Source organism: Dromaius novaehollandiae, chromosome 1, assembly GCF_036370855.1.
Source record: "Dromaius novaehollandiae isolate bDroNov1 chromosome 1, bDroNov1.hap1, whole genome shotgun sequence".
Taxonomy (NCBI): domain Eukaryota; kingdom Metazoa; phylum Chordata; class Aves; order Casuariiformes; family Dromaiidae; genus Dromaius; species Dromaius novaehollandiae.
Window position 1 is genome coordinate 127,636,092 of NC_088098.1, and position 25,845 is coordinate 127,661,936.

General features: G+C 39.9%; 1 protein-coding gene across 8 annotated transcripts in view; it reads left to right on the forward strand.

The window, feature by feature from the left end:
- The first annotated feature begins 1,128 nt into the window (after positions 1–1,128).
- DMD (dystrophin) overlaps positions 1,129–25,845 on the forward strand; it is a 1,316,184-nt gene continuing 1,291,467 nt past the window's right edge. For 3 of the 8 annotated variants that reach the window (XM_064497804.1, XM_064497840.1, XM_064497858.1), the window contains exon 1: positions 1,130–1,443. In XM_064497804.1, the coding sequence (XP_064353874.1) occupies positions 1,371–1,443 (73 nt within the window). In that variant the 5' untranslated portion in view covers positions 1,130–1,370. Of the gene's footprint in view, positions 1,444–25,845 lie in introns of all 8 variants that reach the window. The other 5 variants (XM_064497819.1, XM_064497850.1, XM_064497866.1 and 2 more) reach the window with 2 other exon arrangements.

Consider the following 25,845-nt stretch of genomic DNA (forward strand, 5'->3'; position numbering starts at 1 on the left):
TGCTTTGTTAAAGTAACAAACACTGATCATCACAAATAAAACTGAAAAACACTTTTGGAAATATCAGAGTGTGCAAAAACTCCCACTTACTTCATCTCGTAAAACTACAAAAAACCAAGAGTGTAGCGCTGAACCATGAGACACCACCTGCATGGAGGGCATGTCCCACTGTTTCAAATGGGAAGAGGCCCCTTTTCGCTGTATTTGACTAGCACTGTGTGCCTCGCTGCCTATAAAAAAGCTTCCTAAAACTCTTCTCTTCCTTGAGTCTGACCTGGTTTTCTTACCTAGTTTTATTCCATTTTATTCTATTTAGCTGTTATCTTCAGACAAGCAAATTTATTCTGATTTACTCTGGCATACACGAAGAGATTCAAGCCCTTTATCTATGCAAAATACAAGTGAAAGCATACATCCTTTACACCGCTTATCCTTAATTTCCTGTCCCTCAGTATCTGTTTATGAATTATCTATGAATTGGTGTTAAAGCTACGAGGCAGTTAGGCTAAATTTGTGTTAAAAAAAAAAAACCCACATCGTTGTCCTATAAACTAGCAAATAAAAACAGGGGGTTATCTGCCTCCTTCGTGTCTCATACTTTAATGCACAGCTTATAAAAAACTTGGCTTTCTGTCACAGGGAGAGCGAGCACTAAAAAACATCCCAGCGCCTCTATTTGCTGTGCCTGGCCGCCTCCGCCGTGAGGGGAAGGCAGGCAGTTTGGGGGCGCGCTGGGGCGAGGAAACAGCGCAGGAGGCGAGTGCCCGGCCAGGGGGGAGGCACGCGGGGGGCAGCGCCCCTCAGCCCGACCGTTTAACGGAGCCCGCGGCAGCGCCTTTCGTCCCGCCACTGGCATGACACGGGGCGAGGCTGCCCCCTTCCCAAAACCAAGACACGAGGCGGGAAACGTCTCCTGTGACAGCTTTCGGTCCCCCAAAAGCTGAGGTCACCCGCCCCCGCCGGGCGCCTTCGAGGGGTCCCCCCGCTTCGGGCACAGGGCAGGCGGCAGCACCGGTGCCGTTAAGTGGGGGCTGCTAAATCATTCATGCTCCGCTTCGTCTCCCGGGGCTGGTTGCTCGCTAATTGCTCCTGTCCGCATCGATCCAGTGGGGGGGGGGGGGGGAGCTGCCCGGCAGCAGCCGTCGCCGCCCCGGCTCTATTTCAGGGCGGGCGGCGCCGCGCGACACCTGTCCCGTCCCGTCCGGTTCGTTCCGGTTCAGTCCGGTGCGGTCCGCTCCGCTCCGCCAGCGGCCCCGCGGCGCGGGGTCCCTCCGCCCTTGCCGCCGCCCGTTGCGGGGTGGAGGTGGAGGGAAGGAAGCCGGCGGAGCGGCCGCCTCCGCGCCAAACTCCGCGCTTGTCGCGGCCGGGCCATGGCCACCGCAGCCGCCGCCGGGGGGGACCCCGCCGCCGACGAGTTCGGCGACATCATCCGCAGCCGGTCCGGTAGGCGCCCCCGCTCGCTGGGTTCCGTGCGGCGGGACGGGGCGGGACGGGGCGGGCGGCGGCCGGGGGGCTCCTGCGGCGCGGCGAGAGCGAGGGGGGCGACATCGCCGCGGCGGCCCGGGGGAGAGCCGCGCGCCAGCGGTGGGGAGGAGCCTTTTTTTAAAATCTTTTTTTAGTTTTTTTTCTTGATTTTTTTTTTTAATACAACTTTTCCTTGCGTTGCGCAGCTTAGAAGGAGTCTGCCCGCCGACTCGCTGGGCAAATAATCGTTTTTTTCGCGGTGCGGGAGGCGTTTGCCGCCGCTGCGTAGGCGCCCAGTCCCCCCGCCGGGAGGCTGTCCCGGCCGTCGGGGCGGCAGCTGCAGCGCTCCCCCGGGGGTAGAGTTTCAGGAGCCTGGATTCCTTTTTTTCTTTCTTTCTTTTTTTTTTTTTGCTTGTTCATTCCTGGTAAGAAACCAAATCCCTAGTAGTAAAGGTATTTATAGACCATTCAGCATTTACTCGTTTGCGACACAAGTGTGTCTGGAACTGTAAATGAAATTAATACTTTTTGAGGCCGTACATGCTCGCCCAGTAACCTGAAAGTAGTGGTGTCCTTACAGTGTTTAATGGCTCTTTTTAATTATTATTTTCTAACAGATCTGTGTTGTGCTTGTTTTAAGAAGCAACAATAGCAACAAAATAGTTGCAATGTACTGTGGAATAATTCGACCCACTGTGGGAAGTTTACTTTTAAAAGTGTTGAGGTAGAAAAATGTTGGCGTAGAAAACATTGGTACAACTTTTTCAAGTAGAACTTGCCTTTTCACCAAAAGATTTTGTGATTTTTGCTTTTGCTCTGGTAGTGTAAAGACAGTCTGGCAACAGTACTCAGTGTTTCCTTGATGAAGTCTCAGTGGCGCAAAATTTGAGTTGAAGATTTTTGCTGTTGTAGCGAAGTGTTTCTCCCCATGTTAGGAGTCTGCTGCGCTTCTCTTTCAGTTCAGCGTTTAAGAGGAAATGCAGGGCTCTACCCTGTGAAGGCTCAAGCTGCTCCCTGGGGGAGCAGAAGCGGGTGCGGCTTGGTCGGCCTCCTATTCTGCCCTTCCCCCTCCCCCCCCCCCCCCCCCCAAGACCCACTTTTGGCTCCCAGAGAGTTTCTTTCACCTATGTTTCTTCAACATGCAAAGAATTGCTGAAGGAAAAAATTGCCTAGTGAGCTGCCTCCATAGTCATTTTTGGTTAAGCCAGTGTGTTGACCTTTATAGCCGCATATGATCCCAGTTCCACACTTAGCTCACTTATAGTTTGGGGAGGTATGAAATGGGAGATGAGAGCGACACACAGAAAAGCTGTCATCTTTTAAAGGGTTATCCTTTAAAGGGTAATCCTGTTAACATTTATCTTGGTATCTAGGTGGTTACTGGTTGGAGACGAGAATCTGAAGGCTTACAGAAAGAGTATCTTCAGGTCCAAGTGTTTTCCAGAGGTTGAAGTTGCAATTGATAACTTTATTGTGAAATATTTACAGCTCAGTGAGCTGACAGAACTTTCCTCCTCCTCCTTTTTTTCCCTCTCTTACAGCTAGTAACTACTTTTGACATTCAGTTACTTTCTTGTTTTATTCATAATTAAGAACAGACATTCACTGAAAAATTAGGAAATGCTACATATGTGTTTCCAAATTATCTCTTTTTTCTTTTTTCCTGTTCTCTTTGAAAGTCTGTTTGTAAACTGGCCTAGGTGGCCATGTGCTAGATGCATGGTATAAGATCTCAAATAGCTCTTACTCCCCTCCACCCCCCCCCGTCTGCTATAAAGTAGTACTAGAATTTAGCAAGTACTAGTACTAGGATGGAGCAAAACTTTATGTTCTTAACTGGACACCATTCCCTCAGCTATTCTGTACAAAGAATCAGAAACAGGGTCAGTTTAAGGATCATAGAATTGTCCCAGATGTTTGTAAGCCTGAAGAGATGACAAAATTCAATTTCTATGGCAATTTTCATCACAGGTTTAACTTTTCTCCTAAGCAGTATACCACGCAGTGATCTCTTACTCCTTCTTATCTTTCATTGGTACTGCTGAACTTTGAAATGCACTTCTGAAAATTTGACTATGGGATTTGGGGAAAAATAACATAAACTGACATAGTAAGCTAAGAATGGATTTAAAAAATGTATTTACGAGGAAATCTTAAAGTGGAGAGGAGGACAGTAGGAATGTTTTATCATTATTTATTTATTTATGAATAACTCAGCGGGATAAATGGTTGTAAGCCTGAGCATGGATTTATTTTGTTTTGGGATTTTCTGTAGACCATTATCTAGGTAAGACATTTGTGAAGTTCTGATGCTTTGTTTGTTTGGACATGCATTCACCTTGAACACATTTTGGATTGGAAATTATAAGAAGGCTTCTCATTATCTCATGATTGAAATGCTGGCACAGCTTTCCTAATGTAGTGATGGTAAGGAGCCTAAAACTTCTCAGGGGGCATTTCATATGTCTGCAGAAACGATTTTGTGATCCAGTAGGGAAATTCTTGGTGAAAGAAGATGAAGCTAGTACTGTAAGTCCTTGGAGATTCCCAGAACATCAGATATCTAAGGACTTTGAAAGGAGATTGTATCATTTTTGTTTTTCACTGTGTTTGTATTAATTTCACGCTTCAGAAGTCTGCTGCTTTCTGGCATAGCTTGGAAGAAATTTTTGCCCTCCTGTGTACAAAGCTTGGCTGCTGGTAGGTGTGGGTTTTACCTTCTTCTGAAGCTAGAGAAAAGATATAGGACAGAATATGTTGGTGCACTTAGCCATACTAAAATTTCCCACATTCGTATATTTTGAGGTTTTATTCAAATGCTCAGAACTCAAAGTGCACTGGTATTTTAATAAGGTGAATCGGCTGATGCAGATAATGCTAATCTGGTCATACTGCTGTCAATTCTAGGCAAAATAATTGGAAAAAATATGAGGATTCACTTCATTTGAGGAAAAATAAAATCTTACGATTAAAGCTTGTTAGCACAATTTAGTGGAAAGCAGGCTTTGTCGAATTCTTTTCCATTAACAAATTTGCATGATAATTTTTCTCAATATGCTGCAAACAAAAATTAGTGCTAGCAATAAAATGCCTAGTAAATTGTTTAAAACCCACAAAACAGTTGTATCTCAAAAGTTGCCATTGGGGAACTGTAATGGAATTGGGTTATCCCTGTTATATCTCCACAGGGATAATTACTAGTTCCAACAGTTACTCATCATTTTTTCACTTTCATGCAGGCAGTCCAAACCATTCTGTATGTATGCTCGAAATTCATGCAGATACAAAGTTTAGGAATGAGGAATGTAAGCTACACTTTAATAATGAGAGGTTGTAACCAAAAAGAATTTAGTGGTCACTGCACTTGTTGCTTCAACATGAGCTCTTAATGTGATGAGATAGCAAAATAGAAGTAGGAAAGTTATTTTTAACTTTTGCATATGGCATGACTGGAAATTCTGATATCTGTTTGTCTGTTTCTTTAAAAGGATATTAGCAAAAGGTTGGAGAATAAGGAAGAGATCCACAAAAATTGAGAGCTAGGGTAAATGTCTATGGAGAGTAACTTTCTTGTTGATAAGTTAAGTGTGACTTTATTACTGCACATGAATATCTTTATGGGCAGAAAAGCCTGGATGCTGAAGGCCTAGCACAGGAAGGCATAATAAGAAACAAAGTTTCAAATTTAAAGCAAGTGTGGTCTCCAAGGATGAAGATGGTAGCCTCTGGAGATGCTTGACCCAACTGCTGATACTTCTTTGTAAGATAAGCTTTGTCCAAATACAAGAAGTTACTGGATTCCATGGTTAAGAGCCTGTGGTAAATCATCAGCATAATCCTCTGTCAAATGGTCTCTTCTGACCATAATATTCATATGTTAATCTTCTCCTAACAGAAGGACACTTTCTACAGAGCTCTGAAGTTTAATGCCTGCCTGCTGAATGGGGCTTCACAGGTCAGCCCCAGGTCTGACTGACCACCTCTCTCCTTACTGGTGTGAGAGTTATAGGAAGCATCCTCTCCTCATCCCGTGTTATGATGCTGGGAGTAGTCCCTCTGCACCTCATCGCACATTCTGTCTCTTAAATGTTGTGTGTATTTTAAAGCAGTACATAAAAGTAATGCAATACATAGTTGGATAATGAGTTGTTTAAAATACTAGCACCAAACCAGACTCATTTGGGTCTTTAGGTTAGCTGAATGAGGCTCATCCAGGCAGCTGTTGTCAGTGGTACTGTAAAAAGGCAGCGGTACAGTAAAATAATGTCATATATGAACGTGTTAAAAGTTTCGGTTAAACAAGCCAGTCTGATCAGTGTGGGTCTTTACTGTATGGTACTTGATGTCATGCTTATTCAACACATGAAGATTGTGCTTTTGGAAATGGAAATTGTAGAGCTTACTAGAACCTATCCTTGTGATTTAACTCCTCTGAAGAACATGTGGCTTCCATTGGACCACATTTTCTTTCCTAGGTATACAGGGAAATATCACCATCATGTGTAGAATGCATTTAGATGCACTGAATGAAAAGAACACTTAAATTGTTTAAAAACCAGTGTAAATATAATTTGAAACATAGTGTTTTTTTGCAATAAAATCTGCATGCCATAAATACTTTCTAAATCTTCATTAAATTGATGCAATTTTAGTACTACTGCAAAGCTTAGTAACTGTAGTCATTACTAGCAGTAAAATGCCTTCTAATTTCTTCACCACTTCATACACAGCCTGTATAAAAAAGGCTTAAGACCTCATTTGTTCTTAACTTCTGTCAAAAAATCATGCAGATCCAGCACAAGCTGCTGTTATGGCATGATGACTTTGCTTGGAAGAATGGTTTGGCACGTTTCAAGGCTTGTGAGTAAGGATTTGATCCTCTCCACAGTTGTCTTTTATGTTCCTTGTGCTAAGTTGCATGACTTGAGGTTTTTGACTAGAAGATGACAATTCTGGTCCTTATATACAAAATAGCAATTGTTCAACAGGACTTAGCACTAAGCAGTATATAAGCTGGAAGATAATTCAGGAAACAAAAGAACACTTGATTTCCTGTTGTACTTTAATGCTATTAAAAGCTATGGATAGGATAGTGTGTTTTCTCCCCTTTCCCTCTTCTGCTCCCTCCTTTTTGCCCTCCAAAGCTTCATTGATGGGAAACCTGTGGGTGACTAGAGGCATTATTATATCTTACACACCTTGTCCCAGACTGGATAATCTGAATGGCTGCTTCTTCCCGTCTCCTTCAAACACCCGGAGACCAGACAGATTTTCCTGCTTTCATCGGTATAGAGAAATCAAGAGGACTGTACTCTGTTTGCTTGGCTGAAATGCGTGGCAACCTGCCCTGTCCAAAAGATGATGCTTGGTGAATGCTGATGGTATGTATGTCTGACGAGGATGGGGGGGAACAAAATGAATTGAAAAATGATTCAGTGCAGCAAGGTGTATGTGCTATATTTGGGGTGCAGTAGCTTGCTGATCAGGGAAACTTAGCCCACCCTTCCTTCTCCCCAATTCTGTGTGCTCCCTTCAATGCATCCTGCTGGGCTGTCCCCTGTAACTGGCTCACCACCCTGTGTGCTGCAATGTGAGCATGCCGGAGGGCCAAGGCAGGGCATTCGCTGTGCCCGAGTGCGTGTGCTGCTCTCTGTCCCAGAGTGCTGAAATGTCATTCGTGGAAGGCTTCTGGGCAAGAAGATTAAAGTAGTATCTGCTCTGAATTTGTTTGAGCATTTATGGCATGCTGGCATAGCATTGCTACCTCAGCTGCAAAAAAGTTGGATCCCCTTCAAGAATAAGAGGAATACCTTCATGACTGCTGAAGGTGGGCATTTGGCTCTGATGAATCACAACTAGTGCTCTGCAGTGAAGGGAGGCTTGTACATGGTATCTCTACTCCTAGAAGTGCTGTGTGTGGGAAGAACCATGGATCTTGTCCAAAATGGCTTTAGTGGCTGAGCCAAGCTCCAGTATTGGGGGGGAAAAAAGTACTGAGTCCATGGTCATGAACATTGTGTATATGTAAAAAATATACATATATACAAAAATATACATATTGTATTTATATTTACACATACACACACATATAAACTTGGGTTTGGATGGATACATTTATAAAAGCACTACTAAAATGTCTCAAAATTTAATTCCTGTTAAATACTGTTCCCTTTGAAAGAAGAAATGCTCAGTTTTGAAGGAGGGAAAAAAGTAATCTAAAAATAATTTAGTTAAGATATTAAATTTAATATCTTGTTCTTGAAATATCTGTATGTTTTGCTGAATTGCCTGCCTTCTGTATACTGTTGCCTTGGTGACAATATTTTTGTACTGTAAGAAGTTCTGTTATTTCAAATGTAATTCTAAAGAAACACTATAAGCCAGTTAAAGAAACCTAGTTAAAAAATGCAACATCAGTAAGCAATTAACATTTTAGCTAGTTAAATGCAGGTATGTGGGTTTCATTCCTGTAAAAGGGACAATGTGTACAACAAATGATTGTGTCCTGTAGGTACCCACCTCTTGTGACTGACTGTCAAATGTTTTGGATAATAAATGTAATGGATTTATTTTCAGTAAACGCATTTCCAGGAATTTGGATCTTAAACAGAGCTCAGTCCCACGTTTCTTCTCTTATTGCCCTCCTTTTTTAGGTGAGAATTGCCACTGTCTCATGAATGAAGTAGTGATTTGTTGATGGACATCAGCAATGAGGAAAAACTGGCAATAAATGACTTTGAAGTATGAATATCTTTTGGTGAAGGCTAACCTTTACCCTACCATGCACATGTTTTGCTGTCAGTGCACCATCCACTGTTGAGTGTATGTGATTACCAAAGAAAAACAAAACAAAAAGCCTCAAACCTACCCCTTGTTTCTGGAGCTTGATAAGCAATGTGCTGTTTTCTGTAATCTTGAATTTCAATACAATACTTTAGCAAGGTTAGTTTACTGTTCTGCTTATCTAATATGTTTGATACCAAGAGCATGATGTGATTGAGTTATGCTGCAGCATGCAATCAGATACCATAAATAGTATTATCTACATAAAGTCTTGGAAGCGGTTGCCGGGCTGCTTCTAAAGTGCACTTTCGCTTGGATATTGAAGCCACAGTCTGGATCATCATTTTTAAATACCGCTCTATTTACTAGGCAGATAATACACTGGCTAGTTCACTTATTTTCTTGTTTAGGAGATTCACTGAATTTTAAGAAATATACAGTGATTAACTATAGCAAGATTATATTTTGTTCATAATTTGTAAAAGCTATTTGTACCTCTTATTGAATGAATGTACATAGTAGTACACTTCCTGTTTCATAAGCAGTGTCAAAAGATACTTACCTGTGAACATTTAAAACTTTTGTCTTGCCTTGCAATTGTTTTTCAGTAAAGCAGAAAAAGTAAAAGGAAACTTAAAGTAGATTTTCCCCAAGTCTCGTGTTCTAGCTAAGTTTAAGATAATGAAAGAAGGGAGGAGGAACTGTGAAGAACATAAATGAGTCAAAAGGTTTAGATGAGTTGTAGTCCCAAATAAACTTGCTGCAAAGAATATCTGTGGCACTGTTTTATTCCAGAAGCAAAACATGCTTCAGTAAACAATATCTGACCTTTATCTTGAGGCAGGTCATTCACAAGCAGTCATTTGAAGAAAAATTGTTACTTGGCCATTATTTTATAACTTTGACATTAATTTTTTGTTAGATGATGGAGCCTGCCTTTTTTTCTTTAATACCATGGGAACTTTTTATTTTGATATTTTGAATTTATCAAACTGATTATGAATGGATTCATATCCCATTTCAATTTTATGTTAAGATCAGTAGAAATGGGCTGTTATTATGAAGGTTGTCTAACAACGTTATGGATATTTTTGTTCTGGATGGTCCACACCATGTACTAGAACCATCCTCTCTGTCTTGAGCTTTGCGGGCCACACTTAAATGTGAAGTATAAATCTGTTATGTCTGTGACCTAAACCTGTTTCTTTAGCCCTGAGTGTACCCTAAAATCTAGAGGCATCCTTGCTTTAGATTGCCTAACATCACGGTAGGGATGTATGTTCCTGACAAAATTAGCAACTGGCAAAAATAAATATAGAGTGTTTTTTGTCTTCTGTTTTTTTGTTTGTTTTGTTCTCCCCGCCTCCAATAATTAGGATAATTCAATTAGGCTTTGTGTGATCTTTCCCTTATTCAAAATATGCACTTCAGAATATTAAACTGCTCAGCTGAATGCTAGAATCCTTCTCAGAAGAGTTTCTGGTTGTTATGGAAATTGGGTTGTATGGATTTAAATAATAGCTTCTTCCTAGCCTTGCAGTTATGAAGAAGCTAAAGTCTTGCTGGTTACTGCTGGACTCCAGCTTGATCAGAATAGAGACTGAAGGCCAAATCTGTTTGGTGACAAACTTGCAAATATGCAGAGGGATTTGTTGCCTGTGTGAGATTCTTTCCTTGTGATTTCCTACATCCAACATACAGGCAAGTAACACTTCTGCTCTGTGAAGACTTTCAGGTCTCCCAGGTTATCCCTCTTGGGTTTGCTAGTTACATTGATGCAGGCATTTGTTGTGTTTTTCCTCATTATACTGAAGGCCTGTGACAGTGATGTTGCCATATGCCTCTTTCTGTGGAATGACTATTTGGTTCTTTGCTGTTTTTGTTTTGTTTAAATAAGTGTAAAGATCTATCTTGGTTATCAGTGGTGGAAAACAGAACTACAGACTGAGGCCTGGTGATGTTGCACTAACATACTGTGTTAGCATCTCCATGCTTCCTTGATCTTTTGATCGTCTATGCAGTGTGGATGTAACCAGAGGGTGCTTCTGCTGAGGCAAGCTCCTGCTCTTTGTATGCTCCAAAAGTAATCAGGAGAGAATTCAGTTCATTAGAGATCATTCAAGGAAACAGTGGGTACTAATGCTGTACATAAATGTGTGCGCACACGCACACACACACGCGTGTGCGTGCGCCTTGCCAGAGATCTAAGCATTTGGATATAAACAGATGGGTCAATGTGATGGCCCTTGAGCAGTCTTCTCCCCTCGCTAAGCAGTCGCACATTATCTTGTCTAGCAGCGTTTGTCTTCAATGCTGTCTTATGAGTTTCTACCATGGGGCCTGCTAAACAGAAAGGAGTCCACAAAAGGAGTGTGAGGTGATAAATTGCATGGTAGTATAGAAAATTAATTTGTCGTTATGATTGCCATTTGGCTGGTGGTTAAGCTGAGGCATAGGTACTGCTAATGCATTCTTCTCACAAGGCTGAGAGGTCGATTAAATCCCATACAGCTGAGATATGGATCCCTTTTCACCAAGATTTTCTTCAAGGCTCATGTGACTTCCTCCAGATAATAAATTAGTAACTGAGTATGAAATTGAATACCAAAGCTGATTCCCTTTTTTAAACTTGAACACAAACTAACTCCCTCAAGATACTTTGTGGAGGAAAAAATCAGTTACAGTAGGGTTGGGTTCCCCCCCCCCCCCCCTTTAGAAATTGGCTCTAAAAAAATCCCTTACCTGACTCATTCAGACTTATTTAAAATATGCTGCTAGAAAGTTCTTAGCAATGTGATGTGTCAGGATTTCCAGCATCTGTTGTGGGAAAGAAGAGAAGGTACTAGTGTGTGGACATGTGACTAGAGCAGTCAAACAGCTAATTCATATTCAAAATGTTAAGTACTCACCAAGAAGAGTTTAAAGTTCCTGCAAATCTAGAATAGTTTTAAAAGCTCCAGAGCCTAAGTTCATGAAAGCACTGTATTTTTATGTATAGGCTTTTTAAAACGATTATCTCTACTTAATTGGTATTAACATCTCTTGCAGGTGTTGTAATTTGTAAAATACTTCTGAGTTTAAACTCATCACTTTCTGAAATTGTCTTGCAAATTATTCATAACAGGTTATAATAATGAGAAGGGATGTTTTTGAAGTATGAATCTGTATAAACACTCTGAAATCCCAACTTTGTTATGAAAAATGAGCCTAATACTCCTTACTGCAAAATGTTACACCATGTGGCATCCTAAATAGATAAGGCAATACTTCAGTCAAACTACAAAGAAATGTTATTTAAAACTCATGCTTTGTCTTTCATGAATACATCTTTTACAGCTTAAAAAGAAGGAATCTTCATTCTATCAAAAATTGAAAGAATTCTTACAAGAACAAATGTCCTTTTTTAGTACGGAAAGCAAAACTTGCCAAGAATTGCAACTGTAGAATAGGAAGCTCAGCTCCAGCTCAGTTTGGGATTACTTGCTAGTACATCCCATGACACGCACAGGGACTGATGGGAAACTTTCTCTTCAACATGGGTTTGTATGAAGCGATATGAAATTCTTGAAAGCCTTCAGATTCTCACTCTGAAAGCCCACATAGCCTCTCTTTGATTGCCAGATTGGGACAGAAAGGCAAATTGAGTTTCCCAGCCAAAGTAGTGTGATATGCTGCAATTCTGACTTTGCAGTGTTGATTACTGTTAATCAACTTGTAACGGAGCAAGATGAATGTGCTTGCATTATATTTCAAATGTGGATCCCTGTGTTCTGATCAAATCCAGCTTTACCTCACAATTCACATGCTGACTAATCTCTGGAGTAGGCTTTTCTCTAACCTCAGAGGAGGTGAGGGGACACAACTCATGCCCATGCTGTTCTTCAGAATGGACCCAAACATCCACCTGCCTGTGGGGTGGACATGGCACTGCCATGTACCCCAGCTTCAATTGCAACAGCTTCATCATATGGGCTCAAGGAACTCCTCAAACTTGATGTAACTCACTGAAAACAGTTGACAACTCATACACGTAAAGTTACATTTTAAACACAGCGGTGCTCACTGGTCTGTGTCCCAAAAACAGCATGAGGATAGTGGTTGGCACTTCTGGAAACAGAGTAGCATCCAAATTAAGTGGACAAAACAAAGTAGAGGATGTAATAGTATCCGAGTGATTGAAAATAGTGGATGTTCAGGTATTCTGATAAATAAATGGTATTCTAGATACGAAGAAAAAGGCTTGCTAGTTTGTTGAAAATGTTCCGGTTGCAGTTCCTGGCCAGAACTATATTTTCAAATGAGAGGTGACACCTTAAAATAGACAAATATATTTCCTGTACAGAGCACCAGGAATGTGTGGCTGATAGTGCTATTGTTTGAGTGCTGCATTAGTTTAAAAATGTTCTAAAATATAACTACTAAATACTATTATAACAAGTGTATTCTATGTGCTTCTATCTAGCCAGGTTACAAATCTTGTAAAGACTTACTATTTGAGAAACCCAAAATAATATGGAAACATCTAAACCCTGAGAGTGGTTGAATGGGCAGTAATATGTGGTTCTTTCATGTGTCCCAGCATGTTTTATATGTATATATATGTATGTGTGTGTGTATGCATGTATATGTGTACATATATATACACACACGTATATATAAAGTAAGAAATGTGTGCATATACATACATGCACTGACTGTGCACATTTCACTGACTGTGAAAAATGAAGAGAATACAGTTTAATTTCAGTTCAAAGTCCTTATTAAATATTTTCATGTAATTCAATTAGAATGCTGTTGGCAGCAGTTTACAGAACACTTGTCAAAGTAAAGAGCAACTTGGCATATTTTGTTTTCAGAACTTCAAGTGCCAAATTATTTAAATCGAATCAGATCCTAAAATTGGCACTGGAAATAAACCTGAACAAGTTGTTTTTTTTTTTCCCCCTTCTCCACAAAAATTTACCTGTATAGGAACTGACTTCATGGGTGCTTCATGCAGACATGAATGTGACTTGAGTGAGAATATCCCTTTACAGGTATTTTGAGCCAGAAATTGCACTGGCTTACCTGCAGCGTGTATGCAGCTTATTTAATGAAGTGATGAACAAAGTACACAAACCTGAATAAACTGAAAGAGACAAAAGCTGTGAGTTGTCTAAATGTAATTGCAGGTGGGATTTAATCTGTTATTTCCTCTCTCCCTCCCAAGACAAGTTCATTCATTTATTGATATTCATAAAAACTTCATGAAAACTAAATTTATCCAGTGCTTCAATGCATGTGATATGTCTGTACAAAGATAGAATACCAGTTTATTTCAAGCATGAAGCAAAAGACTTCTGAGTCAATTACTAAAATCATTAGAAAGTGCAGGTGTGCAAAACATTTTATTTAATCTTTTGCACAGCAAGCATGTTTGGTGTTTGGTAGTGAACCAGCTCAAGCTCTTACCACAAAGAGTTTTGTATTTGACGCATCTGCTCTTACTTGAACATCATGTTTCTAACTCAGTTCAGGAAAGTTTAGTGGCAATAGTCATAGGCTTACTCATTTGAAATGTAGCACTGGTATTTAAGTTATGATTATGAGTGAGTTATGACCTACGCATGATAATACCTATGATCCTTCTAGTAAGAATGCAAACTCTGGTATTCCATGAAATGAATGCAGTTTTATTCACTCTCCTAATCAGCATATCTATTTGATATATATATATTTTCCACAAGGAATGAAATGGATAATGGTGAACTATACAGCTTTATTTTTGACATAAACAATATAGGTCACTTGTGTTTGAGCTTTTTGAGGAGTAACTGGTCTTTTTGTGAGATCATAAAGAGGTGATATTGTATGAATGCTGCTTCAGTAAGTGGCACTGTATTTGTCTTAGTTGATGATTGGCAATAATCTGATTAGAGGGGTAAAGCTTTTTAAGGCTCATGCTTACTGTTATCGTCTCTTCTAGAGATACATAGAGTAAAAATTAAAATGTCAGGATGTTGCAAGTAAGGCTTTTCAGGCCATTCCTTTAAAATAAAAGATAAAACATTCTGGTACTGTGTCAAGTTGTTTATATGTGTTTATTAAAGCCTTAGAGTGTGCTTTGGGGGAGTGTACTGGAGCTTCTGACCCTTTTTACTCTGCAGCTTTTGAATATATTCTAGTGGAACATGGGGCTTGAATGACTGCAGCAGTTTTAACAGGATTTGCTACCTCGTAGCACAGAGTGCCAAGCTACAAGAAGGGGGCAGGGGAAAGCTTTCATCTGAGACTGAAAATGATCTTAAACTTCTTACGTACTTGCTCATCCCATAATGGAAGCTATTAAAAGTAGATCTAAATACTTTAGATTACATTCTGCTCCTGCACCTAAGAGGACTGACTGAAATGTGGTAGGACTGACTCCATGTTGGTAGAGAAGAGGAGAATTACTCTTTTAGTCTTACATAGTAGAGTCTGGGTGATTTTTTCTTTGTTTTTTATCAATTGTCAATTTTTGTCAAAGTGTCAATTTTTAATTGAAACTTCATTCAAATTATTCTTGTACTCTACTGTAAAATAAAGTCCAGTGAGCTAGTAATACACTAAACCCATGCAGCCTAACTTCTTATGATGTCTAATTGCAGCCTTGGCCTACATGAGCGCAATCCAGGTTGTGACTGATGGTCAAATATGGCCTGCGATGTCTGGAGGTGGAACAGACTTAAAAGAGTATTAGTACAGGGGAGGAGAAGAATCTTGGGTCTGTTTTAAAGTTTTTGTTTGTATGGGTGGGTTTTTTGTTTTTGTTTTTACTTCAACTACAGCATCCACCAGTCCACATTCCCTTAAAAGATGTGTACTCTAGCATAGCAATGTAAGCAGCTCAATTTTAATAGCTCTCACTGGGAAAGGGTAAGAAGAAAAGAGATGGAAAAATCTATAGGTTTTTAGAAAGATTTCGTTTAAGTGCTTTTTCATAACCAGTTTTTTAAATGTTTAATGCAACAGAAACATAAACAGTTACTCTTCTACAAGGAATACCTTCATTAAATATCTATTCAAAGGAGAGACATATTTTATAATACGACAGTAGGACTGGAAGGTGCTTATCTAAGGAACAGGAAATGTATTGTATAAAATGATCAGATAATAGATTTAAGTTTTTAGCTTGCAATTTTTTCTGCAGAGCTAATGGGATTGTAGACCTTAAGCTTTGCCAGCAGAGTATTTTAAATCTTCAAATGAAATGGGACACCCATAATTTGGTGTACATACACAGGAATGTATTTGCATTGTGACTCTCTCAATCTTGCCTACATACACACACAATTGAGTCTCTCAGGAGGATGTATTTTACAACCTAGCAAAATTCTCTAGGCTATAAATTTTGGTAAGTGACTGCTTTTTCAAGGTTCGTGTCCCATATGTTTTGCTTTCTGTAAACCTGCTTTCTCAAGCAGGTTCTTTACCATGAACCTCTCTGACTCATAGAAAACTAGCAGGGGATCCCTTTTGATTCATGATGTGTTCTGTAAATTCTTCTCAGTAATTGCTATCCATGAAATGCTTTTTTTTTAAACAGTACCTATAATGCATTTTTATATGTGGTAGCTTGTTCCCATGCTATTTCCCGTAAGTGTTGACACTTCATTCTCGATCTGGCTGGTGATAACAGCCTTTTTCACTTACATTTGATTCCTAGATTATGTGTTTCTGTTTTGAAGTGTGTGGTGCACAAATTCCTGAGACTCTCCTAAGCACTGTTGTAGGGTTATGTCTCTACTCACTAATTTTTGCATAGCCAGTACTGAATCAAAGAGGTAATACCAACAGGAAGAAGATTTAAATAACTATTAAAGGAAAATCATTAAAAACTGTGAAAGCCCAAAAGGCTTTTCCTCTGTCCTAGTCTTTTACACAAGTTTACTTTTAATCAGTTTGGCACTGGCCCTTTCGCATCTTAAAATCTATGAAACTTGTGTTTCCCTGTGATTGCAGTCAGAGTATATCTGATCCTTTGGTGACTGGTGGCATACTGCAAATGCTGTGTGATGTGTTGCAGTTAACTTTTCTTTTAGAAAGTACCTTATCTTACTCTAGTCAGTTATTCTGTTTGAATCAGTTTTAATGAGGAGTCAAATCCATGTGGAGTAGTAAGTTGTAGTACTGCATACAAAGTGGCAGAAACTTGTGACTGCGGAGTTTATCCTGTTGAATCTGTTTTCCCCCTCCCTCCCAATTACTGACTACTGTACCTCTGAAGGCTAGTCTCAGCCATGGAGAAGACCTTGGAAAGAAAGGTGAAATGGCATTCTATTTGGGGTTAATGTTCTTATGCCAGTTTTACAGTTAATAGATAAATTTGTTTATGTGAAGGAAAATGTTACAAGGAAATGAGTAGCAAGTCATTGTAGTCACTCAGCTAGGAATAGCCTTGTGACACCAAATACTGGAATAGGCATGGAAAGCTTTTTTTGCTTTCTCTACTCCTCCCAACCGCATCCATTACCCAAGTTAGATTACATTAGATAACACATATCCTTCTTAGTCTTGTTCCTCTCCACCACCTCAAGGTTGATTTCACACCCTCCACATCCCCCACTCTGGAAAAAGTAATAGTGTCGTGTTGCTTTCTGCCAAATATCAATGGAATTGATATGGAATAAAATCCTGATAAGGGAAAAGAGTTTCAAAAAAATTTTTTTTTTCAGTTTCTGTGCTTGAGGAATTTGTTTTTGGAACATCTGAAAATAACATTTTTTCCTGCTTCTTAAACCAGATATTATGTAGAAAAATGTCTGAGAACTTTATTTTGAATATGCTTATAGTACCTTTTCGATTTTTTTTCCCCAGCAGTTCAGAAGGGATAATACCTGTGATTCATTTTATTTACTTTAAATGGGAAATTTACAATACAGAAGATATTCTAATTGGATAATGCAAACTAGAATGTGCAATTGTGACTCTGATTCACCTGCATAGACAGGCTGCAGATGTAGTTAACTTTGTTCTTACCATATTTGTTTTTTAGCCTTACATATTGTTGTCTTTCAGAAAGTATGTAATTTTTGGTATAATTGTAAGCAAATCTAGACTTTGATTCAGTGGATTAACTGGACTTAAAAGTCAGTTGAGGTCAATCCACTGAATCAAAGCACAAAAACTATGGCATGGTGTTTGTAAGGGGGGATCCTTGCATCATTATTTGTTTTGAGATTATTTTTGCTTAATTTTGATTTTGTGGGAAACATTCTACTGTTCATACCTAATTACTTATCAGTGGAAACTATGTCAAATAAAGACTGTGCCCCCAAGTCTGTGCCACTGACAATGAGGATCATGATCAAGATGACACAGTAATGATGGATGTGATGAGGTTGGCAGCACAGATTTTCCTTGTGGAATGACAGAAAATTCCATTTCTGCTGTATGCTTTGTATGAGGTCAAAAGTACCCATGTTTCTTTAAAAGAATGAGTATTGTTTTTCTTGTAGCTAAAATAATCACATTGTTTACTTCTGGCTATGGCGAGTATTGACTCATTAGCACTAAACAAGGTTGTTATTCTGTGGTGGTCAGAAAAGAAGAGTGGACCTTAAACAGAAGCATTAAAAAACAAAAAATCTTTTGCATATTTGTAGATACTTTGCTGAAAAGGTGTATTTAAATATTTGGAATACAACATGCAACATAGATCTCTGATAGTGTTCTTAGCTAGATCAAGAGATAATTTTATTTGTTTGCCATGTGGTTACTAACATTGAGAAGAAGAGCCCTGACTTAAGGCTATCAGTCTGTGAAGGAAAGCATGGAAACTTCTAGTCAGTAATTACTCACCATTAACTGCCACATCTCAAGTGGGGTTTCATATTGCAATATTTGGCATCTGAAATACTGGTAGTTCTTTAGCTTTATTCTTTGTTATGTCTTCTTGCTGAAGCTTGGGGGGCCAAATTTTGCTTTTACACAATAATCAGTTAATGAAATCCATCTGTAAATTGCAAGTCAGGACTATGCATGGCCAGCCTTATGTAAAACTTCTAATTAGTCATGTATTTTCAGTCCAACATGGTAACAGGATAATTCTGTCCAGGTAACAGCAAAAACCACAGCTCTGCCTTCTCTCGTAGCAGACAGTCATACCCTCCTTTTTTACTTATTCCCTTTTTGCCTAGAAGGCTGTTACGCACCTGCCTCTTCTGAGGCCCCTGTGCCTCAGGGGCAAGAAGCTCATTGCTCCTATCTTCCAGGACTCAGGACCCTTTTTGAGTCCACCAGCTGGGAAGTGGGCTGTCAGCTGATTCCCAATGCCCGTGCCTGGTTTGCTGCTGGAGCAGGGCTACCTACTTTTCTAGATCCTGAATAAGATCTACTACATCATTATGTTCTGGTATTTTATGCGTTTTTGTTGGATAACATTAATATTTATGAAGCACATTCTATTCAGAACTTGTGCAACACAGAGCACCTTTGGGAGCTACTGCTGTATTGCTAACTTATCTTGTAGATGAGAAAGTCAATTTACTTGCCAAGGGCCACGCAAAGGCTCTGCGGGAACCAGAAATAAAACATAGATCCATCGAAGGTTCCTTTTACCTGCACAATAATACCTTTATTTTAGACATAGCAGCAAGAACAACAGAAACATAGTAGTGGTAAGAATTGAAAGCATTAAAAAGTAATGCAAATACACACCATCTTTCTAGTGAAATTATCACATAGCAGCAACCCTTCTACGAGAAAGCACAGCGCAGTGAGTTCTGTTCTATTGGTACATGAATGCCCCAGCCATGCCATCTGAGTGTCTGCCAGCTGAGTTTACTTGCTGTTGAATGAGCCTGAGGCAAAGTTAGTAAGTCCTGTGCCAGCGGTGAAACCAGCTTCGTTCTGTAACTCTGTCTCTTTGATTTTGTTTCAGTGGCTTTGTCCAAAATGGTCTGCCTGTGGCACTGGACCTAGAAAATGAGATGTTTATGAGTATGATCCCACCTATGTGAAATGGAAACTGATTTGCAGTATTTGTGTTGCTAGGTTTTGAGAGGTTCACATAGAAAAATAAAATGTCTGTGTGACTGGCAGAGAGCTAAAGCACCCCTTGTATATACTTCTCAAAGTCAAGAATAAGGATCCAAACTCCAGCAAAGAAGTGAAAGGATTATTAATTTGGAAGTAAAAGTTTTTGTCCTTAAAGCTACATTTTTGCCTGCTGGGTCAGCGCTTGGTCACTTGCTAGATGTTACAGCAGGAACGTGTTTTATACAGGGACTGCACCTATAACATGAATTGTTTCCTCTAGAAGCATCAAAGACTGCCTGTTGCTATTTTCAGAACTAGGCTCTTTTCTTTTTCATTTACTATTGCAGCAGGCATTTGATCACCAATCTAATAGCCATTCTGGTGAGAAATACTATTTCTGTAATGATGTACCATTAGTGTGTCACCCTGTTAAGTAGTTTGTAATCAGGACAGTATAGCTTCAGTGTTTTGTAGTGTCAAATGTGTACCACACCGTTGTTGCCTTAGGGGCCATAAAAGTAGGTGACTTCTTATACTGTAGCGCTTCCATAAGTTTGCATAAATACAGTCTTGCTTTCTGAAACAGTACTGCCCTGAATTTATAGCCTGTGTTATACTCTGGGAAGTGCGGTAGATGAAAAATCATTTGTTAGCTATATAGCTTTTTATGCAGCTTGCTTTTCAGCTTTCCCAGTGTTCCTCCAGTTGCTGTTAGTGGCCTGTATAAAAGCTCTGACTGAAATTCTTGCCAAGAATTTGAGTAGGCACTGAAACATGTAATATCACGCTATTTCTTTGAATTTACTTTCTGATTTCTCTTGATTTTCTACCACTTTTCTTCCTCAAAACTGTTGATATGGTTTGCAGAGCCAAATCGTGATGCAGGAATAAACACAGCTTGGTGCGAGCAAGCTTGAACAAAATGATGCTGTTGCCACTGTGGATGTCACAGACTGCGATGCTTGTTCTTGCCTCTCAGGTGTCACAGATTGTTTGAGTGTTTCAGGGTAGTCAGGCTTCCTTTGCTTGTCTGGAGAGTAGCAAGTTATGAATAGTTTTATCTGGCATGTGACATGCAAGACATTGTTTTGCCACCCCTTTGTCTCCAAAGCCCTGCTAACTTGAGGTCTCACCCAGAGTGTATTTAAAGCATGCACTTGATTTCAATGGCCACGAAAACATGGCATGGCCATGAAATGGCATGGACCCTCAGAAGGCAGTATATAACATAAGTAAAGGCAGTAGGTTGCCAATTTGCTAAATGTCAGGCAGTTTGAAACCCTATTTGAGGATAAGAAATCCAAGTCATAAGAGCTGTGACTTTTTTTATTAATATAGCAAAACAGAGGTTGATAGATTGATGTTGGCATGCCTCTTAGTCACCAGCTGCCTCATAATGACTCTTCCAGCTGCAATACAAGTAGGAATGATTTCTAGGCTTTATCTTTAATTTCAGAATGCTTATTTGTTTATGTTGTGGTAATATTTAATTTAATAGTTCATTGAATTGTTTTTAGCATCCCTGAAGAGTTGTAAATCTTTTTTGGACTAAAGACAAGCCTTTTCAGTAGGTATCTTTTTTTTTTTTTTTTAAAAAAAGACCACTGGTCAATGATGACAGGTGCTAGATCAAGGCTGAAAGAAGGAAAGACTTGACAGACTTTTCCCTTTGCTTTCAAACCCTCAGAAGTCCCCTTGCAGGTCAGCACTAGAGGTTGTCATGACCGGCGATGAGCTGAGGTCAGAGAAGCAGCCAGCATGCTGGTTTCTGCTGTTTCCATTTCTATTGCTGTACAGTGTGTGTATCAGGAGACTGTGCAGTTGCCAGTCTGCTGACACTACCCCGCAGTTGCTGTAGTCTGAAACACTGGCTGGTACTGTGGTTGGGCTATCACCTGAGAGGGAGCTGTGCTCATGGTAGGCGGTCTGTTTCAGTGCTGAACCAGCTTCTTCCTCTGAGCTGTGAGCTCTTATATAACTGAGCTGTTATTAGGTGGGGAATCACGCAGTGTGAACATAATGTAGCAGTAACTTTCAGAGCTTCTAATTCCGTGATCCCTGTGTCTCTACTCCTGCTTGTTGCCCTCGGAGAAGAACTGGCAGCAGTGATAGCTCAAAACTTTAGAGCTATTTACGCAAAAAGGAATGTTGCTGTCCTGATGATAAGCAACCAAGAAAAGAGAGATGGAGAAAGAGGTGGCATTGTAGCTCTTCTCAGGGAAGGGAGAAGCACTTCTCTCTCACACTGCTATTTCACAGTCCCCAATTCTTCAGCAGCAGCAGGAGCAAGCCCGACCGTTCCTTATTGCAGTGTGCTGGGCAGTGAGCATCAGCACCAAGGGTGCTTTTGTTGATGGAAGCAAACATTCAGTTGGCCCATGGCTGCAGTCTGCCTTGCCTGGCAGCGTGGCTCTTCCTGTTCTTGGCTTCAGGCTTTTCCCAGTTAAAGCAAAGAGGTGGAGAGAGTTCTTGGTGTGTGGGAAATGTTTGTTATTCACAGGGCTAGAGAATTAACTTTGGGGGTTAAGGAGTTTGTAACTCCTGCTTTCTCTGTGTTAATTCTGGGGAGAATGAGGACTCTCTTCCCATCTCCCTTTCGGAAATCTTCTCCCCTGACCCCCTGTGCTTAATCTATTACTATGTTGGCTGAATATTTATCAGCATCAATTCCCAGATAAGTGTGAAAAATTTGTCTTTTGTTAGCTTTTTTTTTTCTCCTGATAGTTATGTGAGCTTGATTGAGAAAAACAAAAATCCTTTCAATTTTGTCTCTCAGATTATCCTTGGCTCTACTCCTATCCTAGTACTGTTCCTGTTTTTCATTCCCATCAGAAGCAGAACTCAGTGAAGTTTGGTTCCAATCTGTGCTCTTTCAGAGAATGGACCTATTCTTTCTGACAACTTTAAATAACTATGATTGTTCAGTCATTGTATTGGCTTGATTGTCTTCTGTAGCAGTGTCATAGTTTCAGTGATATCTTCCCCCTCCCCCCCCCCCCCCCCCAAGAGTAGAATGACCAGAACAGTACAGAGCAACCTCTCAGAAGGCTAGAATGATTGTGAGGTGTGTAAATTGAAGCACCATAGGATCGGGTATTTTTCCACCTCCATCCCCCCTTTTAGTTCTGTGTTACAGATTTTGGATGCTCAGTAGCCTGATCTGGAGGGATCCTAAGGAAAGTATTCTTATACTTTGAGAATGGGAGAAACAGGAATATGGGAACTAAGGAGAGAAAAATTCTCTTCCATCCTATTTCTCAATTTTATAATTCTCTGCAGCTGGTTAAAAATCTATAAATTTATCTGTTTCCCATCTAAGTAATAAATGAATATTTATGTTAAAATACCTGCTTTGCACAATGTGCTCATCAGTCAAATGGTTAAGTTCTCAGGCTATATATTTAAATTGAACCTGATTCAACATGTTGAACTACCTCTTAAACTGGAGCATATTGGATTAAAAATGAAAGTTTTTCCAGTTAGGCAGTTGAAGCTGGAGATATCTGTGGAGGTACCCACCTGTGAATAAAAAGTTGTCTGGAGACTGATTAGTCTGCTATTCTGAGATCTCACTTTCTAGAAGGCTTTGCTTAATAATTGTTAACTAATTTCCTCATTGCCTGTTGCCAAACTCCCTGTATTTACCCTCAGTTTTGTAGCTAGAAATTCTATTAGTTTTTGTTCAGGCCTTTTTAAAGTGTCAATCTTAAGACAATGAATTGAATTAAAATATCCATCCTTGGACTTTAGTAATATTTTGAGCTCCCATTCTTCATAATCACCTTGTCTGTAATTATTTGTTCAGTTTAAGTAGTTCATCATTATTATAAATTGACTTGAATTTTTGTGCAGTGTGCTAGGAGTTGTAGGTTAAGGATTTAAAATGCTGCTTTACAGGCCAGCTTGTGAAGAATGCTGGATCTCAATCTGTGCTTTATCTGATGTCCTAAAACTTAATTTTGGGAGAAAGTAGCACCTAACTTACCAAATCTCATCAGTAACATAAAATACAAAAATCAAAATGTAAAAATTGATAGAGATAGAGGAAGACAAGTCTGGCTGAGGGAGAGCCAAAGCATACCACCATCACTTCCCTTAGCTATTTGAGAGCTGACTGGAGCAGCCTTGGTGCGTGGGTGGGCAGTTGGGGTGGCTCAGATGGTGCATCCAGAAGGAGCTGCCGATGTCGAGGCTGAGACAAACTGTCCCCCATCTGCCTTCATGTCCATTTTGGTCGTACTTACCTCACAGCTAATTCTGCGTACCCCTTTATTAGCTACCAGAGAAGTGCAGACCTTTCCTGTTAACGCTGTAAGTGAGCTCACTGCCTGCTTGTCCTGGAGAAGGGTAGAAACTACTTCCTCTGCAAGGAAGAGGTGCCAGGAATGGTGCATGAGTCCTGAGGACTTACTGAGGGTGGTCCCGTTCAGTGTTTTTTCACTCTTTCATTAGTTCTGCTTGTGTTCTGGGAGAGGTGTATATTTGACCTCCCTTCCAGAGGCAGTTTAGTGTATTGCTGAGTATAAGCAAGGCTGTTCCAAATGCCACTGAAATCCAGACTTATAATTCATTGGCACTAATGGTTGGATCAGGCCCCAATGAATGCTTGTTTTCCTGTCTTTTCTCTGAACTATCATTTTAGGTATCTCCTCTCCTTTAAAAGTGTGAACAAACTCTAGTTTTCTGTCTCTTTTCTGAATTCCTTCACATAAGTAGGTGCTTTTCTCAGTGAACCCAAGAGAGGACTGTGTTGGTAAATAACGATTCAATTTAGTTCATAGTCTGAGCATGCTAGGCAATGTGACAACAAAGTTAAATCCATTAAAACATCCAACAAATAAAACACAGAAGATAAAACTGCACAGATAAACAGCATTAAATCATAGGTTTGTGCTGAGGTTTTTCTCTAATAAAAATGTGTTTTATTCTTTTAAAACATACTAAGCCTTGAGCAAGTCCCTGGTTCCAAAAGAAGGTGACACTAGTTCCAGTAAGCAGAGGCAAAGGTACAGCCAGGATCGTGCTCTGGTATCCTGGAGGAGAAGGATGCCCCATGTATAACCCAGGGACTCAATTTGATCAATTTATGCTTTTCTAACTGAAGAGTGCTGTAAAGGCCAGCTGACTGGGCCTGGCTCTAGCTGACTCATCAGGATTTGAGTAAAGAGATTTACTGAAAATCCAAAAAAAGATTTATCAATGATTCTTTCACATTTTTCCAAAACTGATTCTATCAGTGATTCTTTCACATTTCTCCAAAACTAATTTTTTAATGAAAGTAGCATGCATTTCCTCTAACATTTTTAGAATCCGAGTGGTAGACTGGGTCTCTTTCTCACACACCTGATCTGGGCAGGTTAGTGCTGCTGCAAAGGAATATGAATAAACCTCTTCAGCAGCTACACTGTTTTTTCTGCCAGACTAAAAGGGGGAAAGAAATACTTGACCTATTCTTCTCTTTACCTACAGACAACCATCCAAAAATACTAGCAACTTGCATGTTATAAGCATCTGTCACAGAGGTATAAAGCAGTAAGCTTTTTAATAAGTGCCAGAGTGGTGACAGCTCAAAGGAAACGTGTCAACTATTTGGGACAGGACAGGATGTACATTTCCTTCTCTAATTACAGCAGTGAAGCAGAGCATCCTAGCCAGCCTATTAACAGGCAGGCAAGATAGTGTTAGGCAGGTAGGCAGACCACCTAGCCAAATTTTGCAAAAGTAGGAAAATCTCATAAATAGTAGTTCTGAATGTTGTAAGTGTGTGTGTACTGCTTGTGTCTGCAACATTCCTTCAGTGAATGCTCTGACAAGTAAACCTCAAGCCTTCCTGAAAATAAAATGTTTGAGAAGAATTTGAAAGCAAGTTTTGAATGTTAGTTCACAAATACTAATCACTATTCTTTAGAGCTGCAGAAACCTTGTTAAAGATCAGGTATCTTTGTATGGCATACCTAGCACTGCTTTTGACTGCCTTCAACTACAGATCTGAATTCTTGCAAGGATCCTATTATATGCAGTTCTTAACCTGGAGAGAAATAAACTCCAGGTTCTCAGGTGGCTGAATTGTTTTTTTTCAGAAAGTTTATGAAGAGGGACAGGAAGCAATAATCTTCAAATAACTTGATATTTGCAGGAAATTAGGATTTACCAGTCAGCTTCCCAGCAATTGGTCTGTCATGGTCAGTTTTGACGAACAGTGGGTTATCCTAAAGGCTAGCTGTATACGTGTCACGGAAATAGGATGGATATAAAGGCATGGATCACAATGGTCTCCTTATTTTTACCACAAATACCAAACTTAACAGCTAGGATTTTACTATTCAGTTCATTTCTGTGGCACTGTCTGCAATCGCCAGACTTGTAGCTTTACAAGTATGTGTTCTTCCTTCCCCTCTTGGGGAATGCTATGTATCTGACTCTTCAAAACATCTGTTATTGATCCTCTGATACTAAAACTGAGGCCAAGGGGAATCCCATAAATGACCCCATTGAGCACTACCTTGGTTCTGAAGGAAATGGTTGAATGTTTAACTAAGGAGAGCGGTGTACAACATTTAGGAAAAGAATTACCTCATGGAGGAGAGCCAGCACATCATC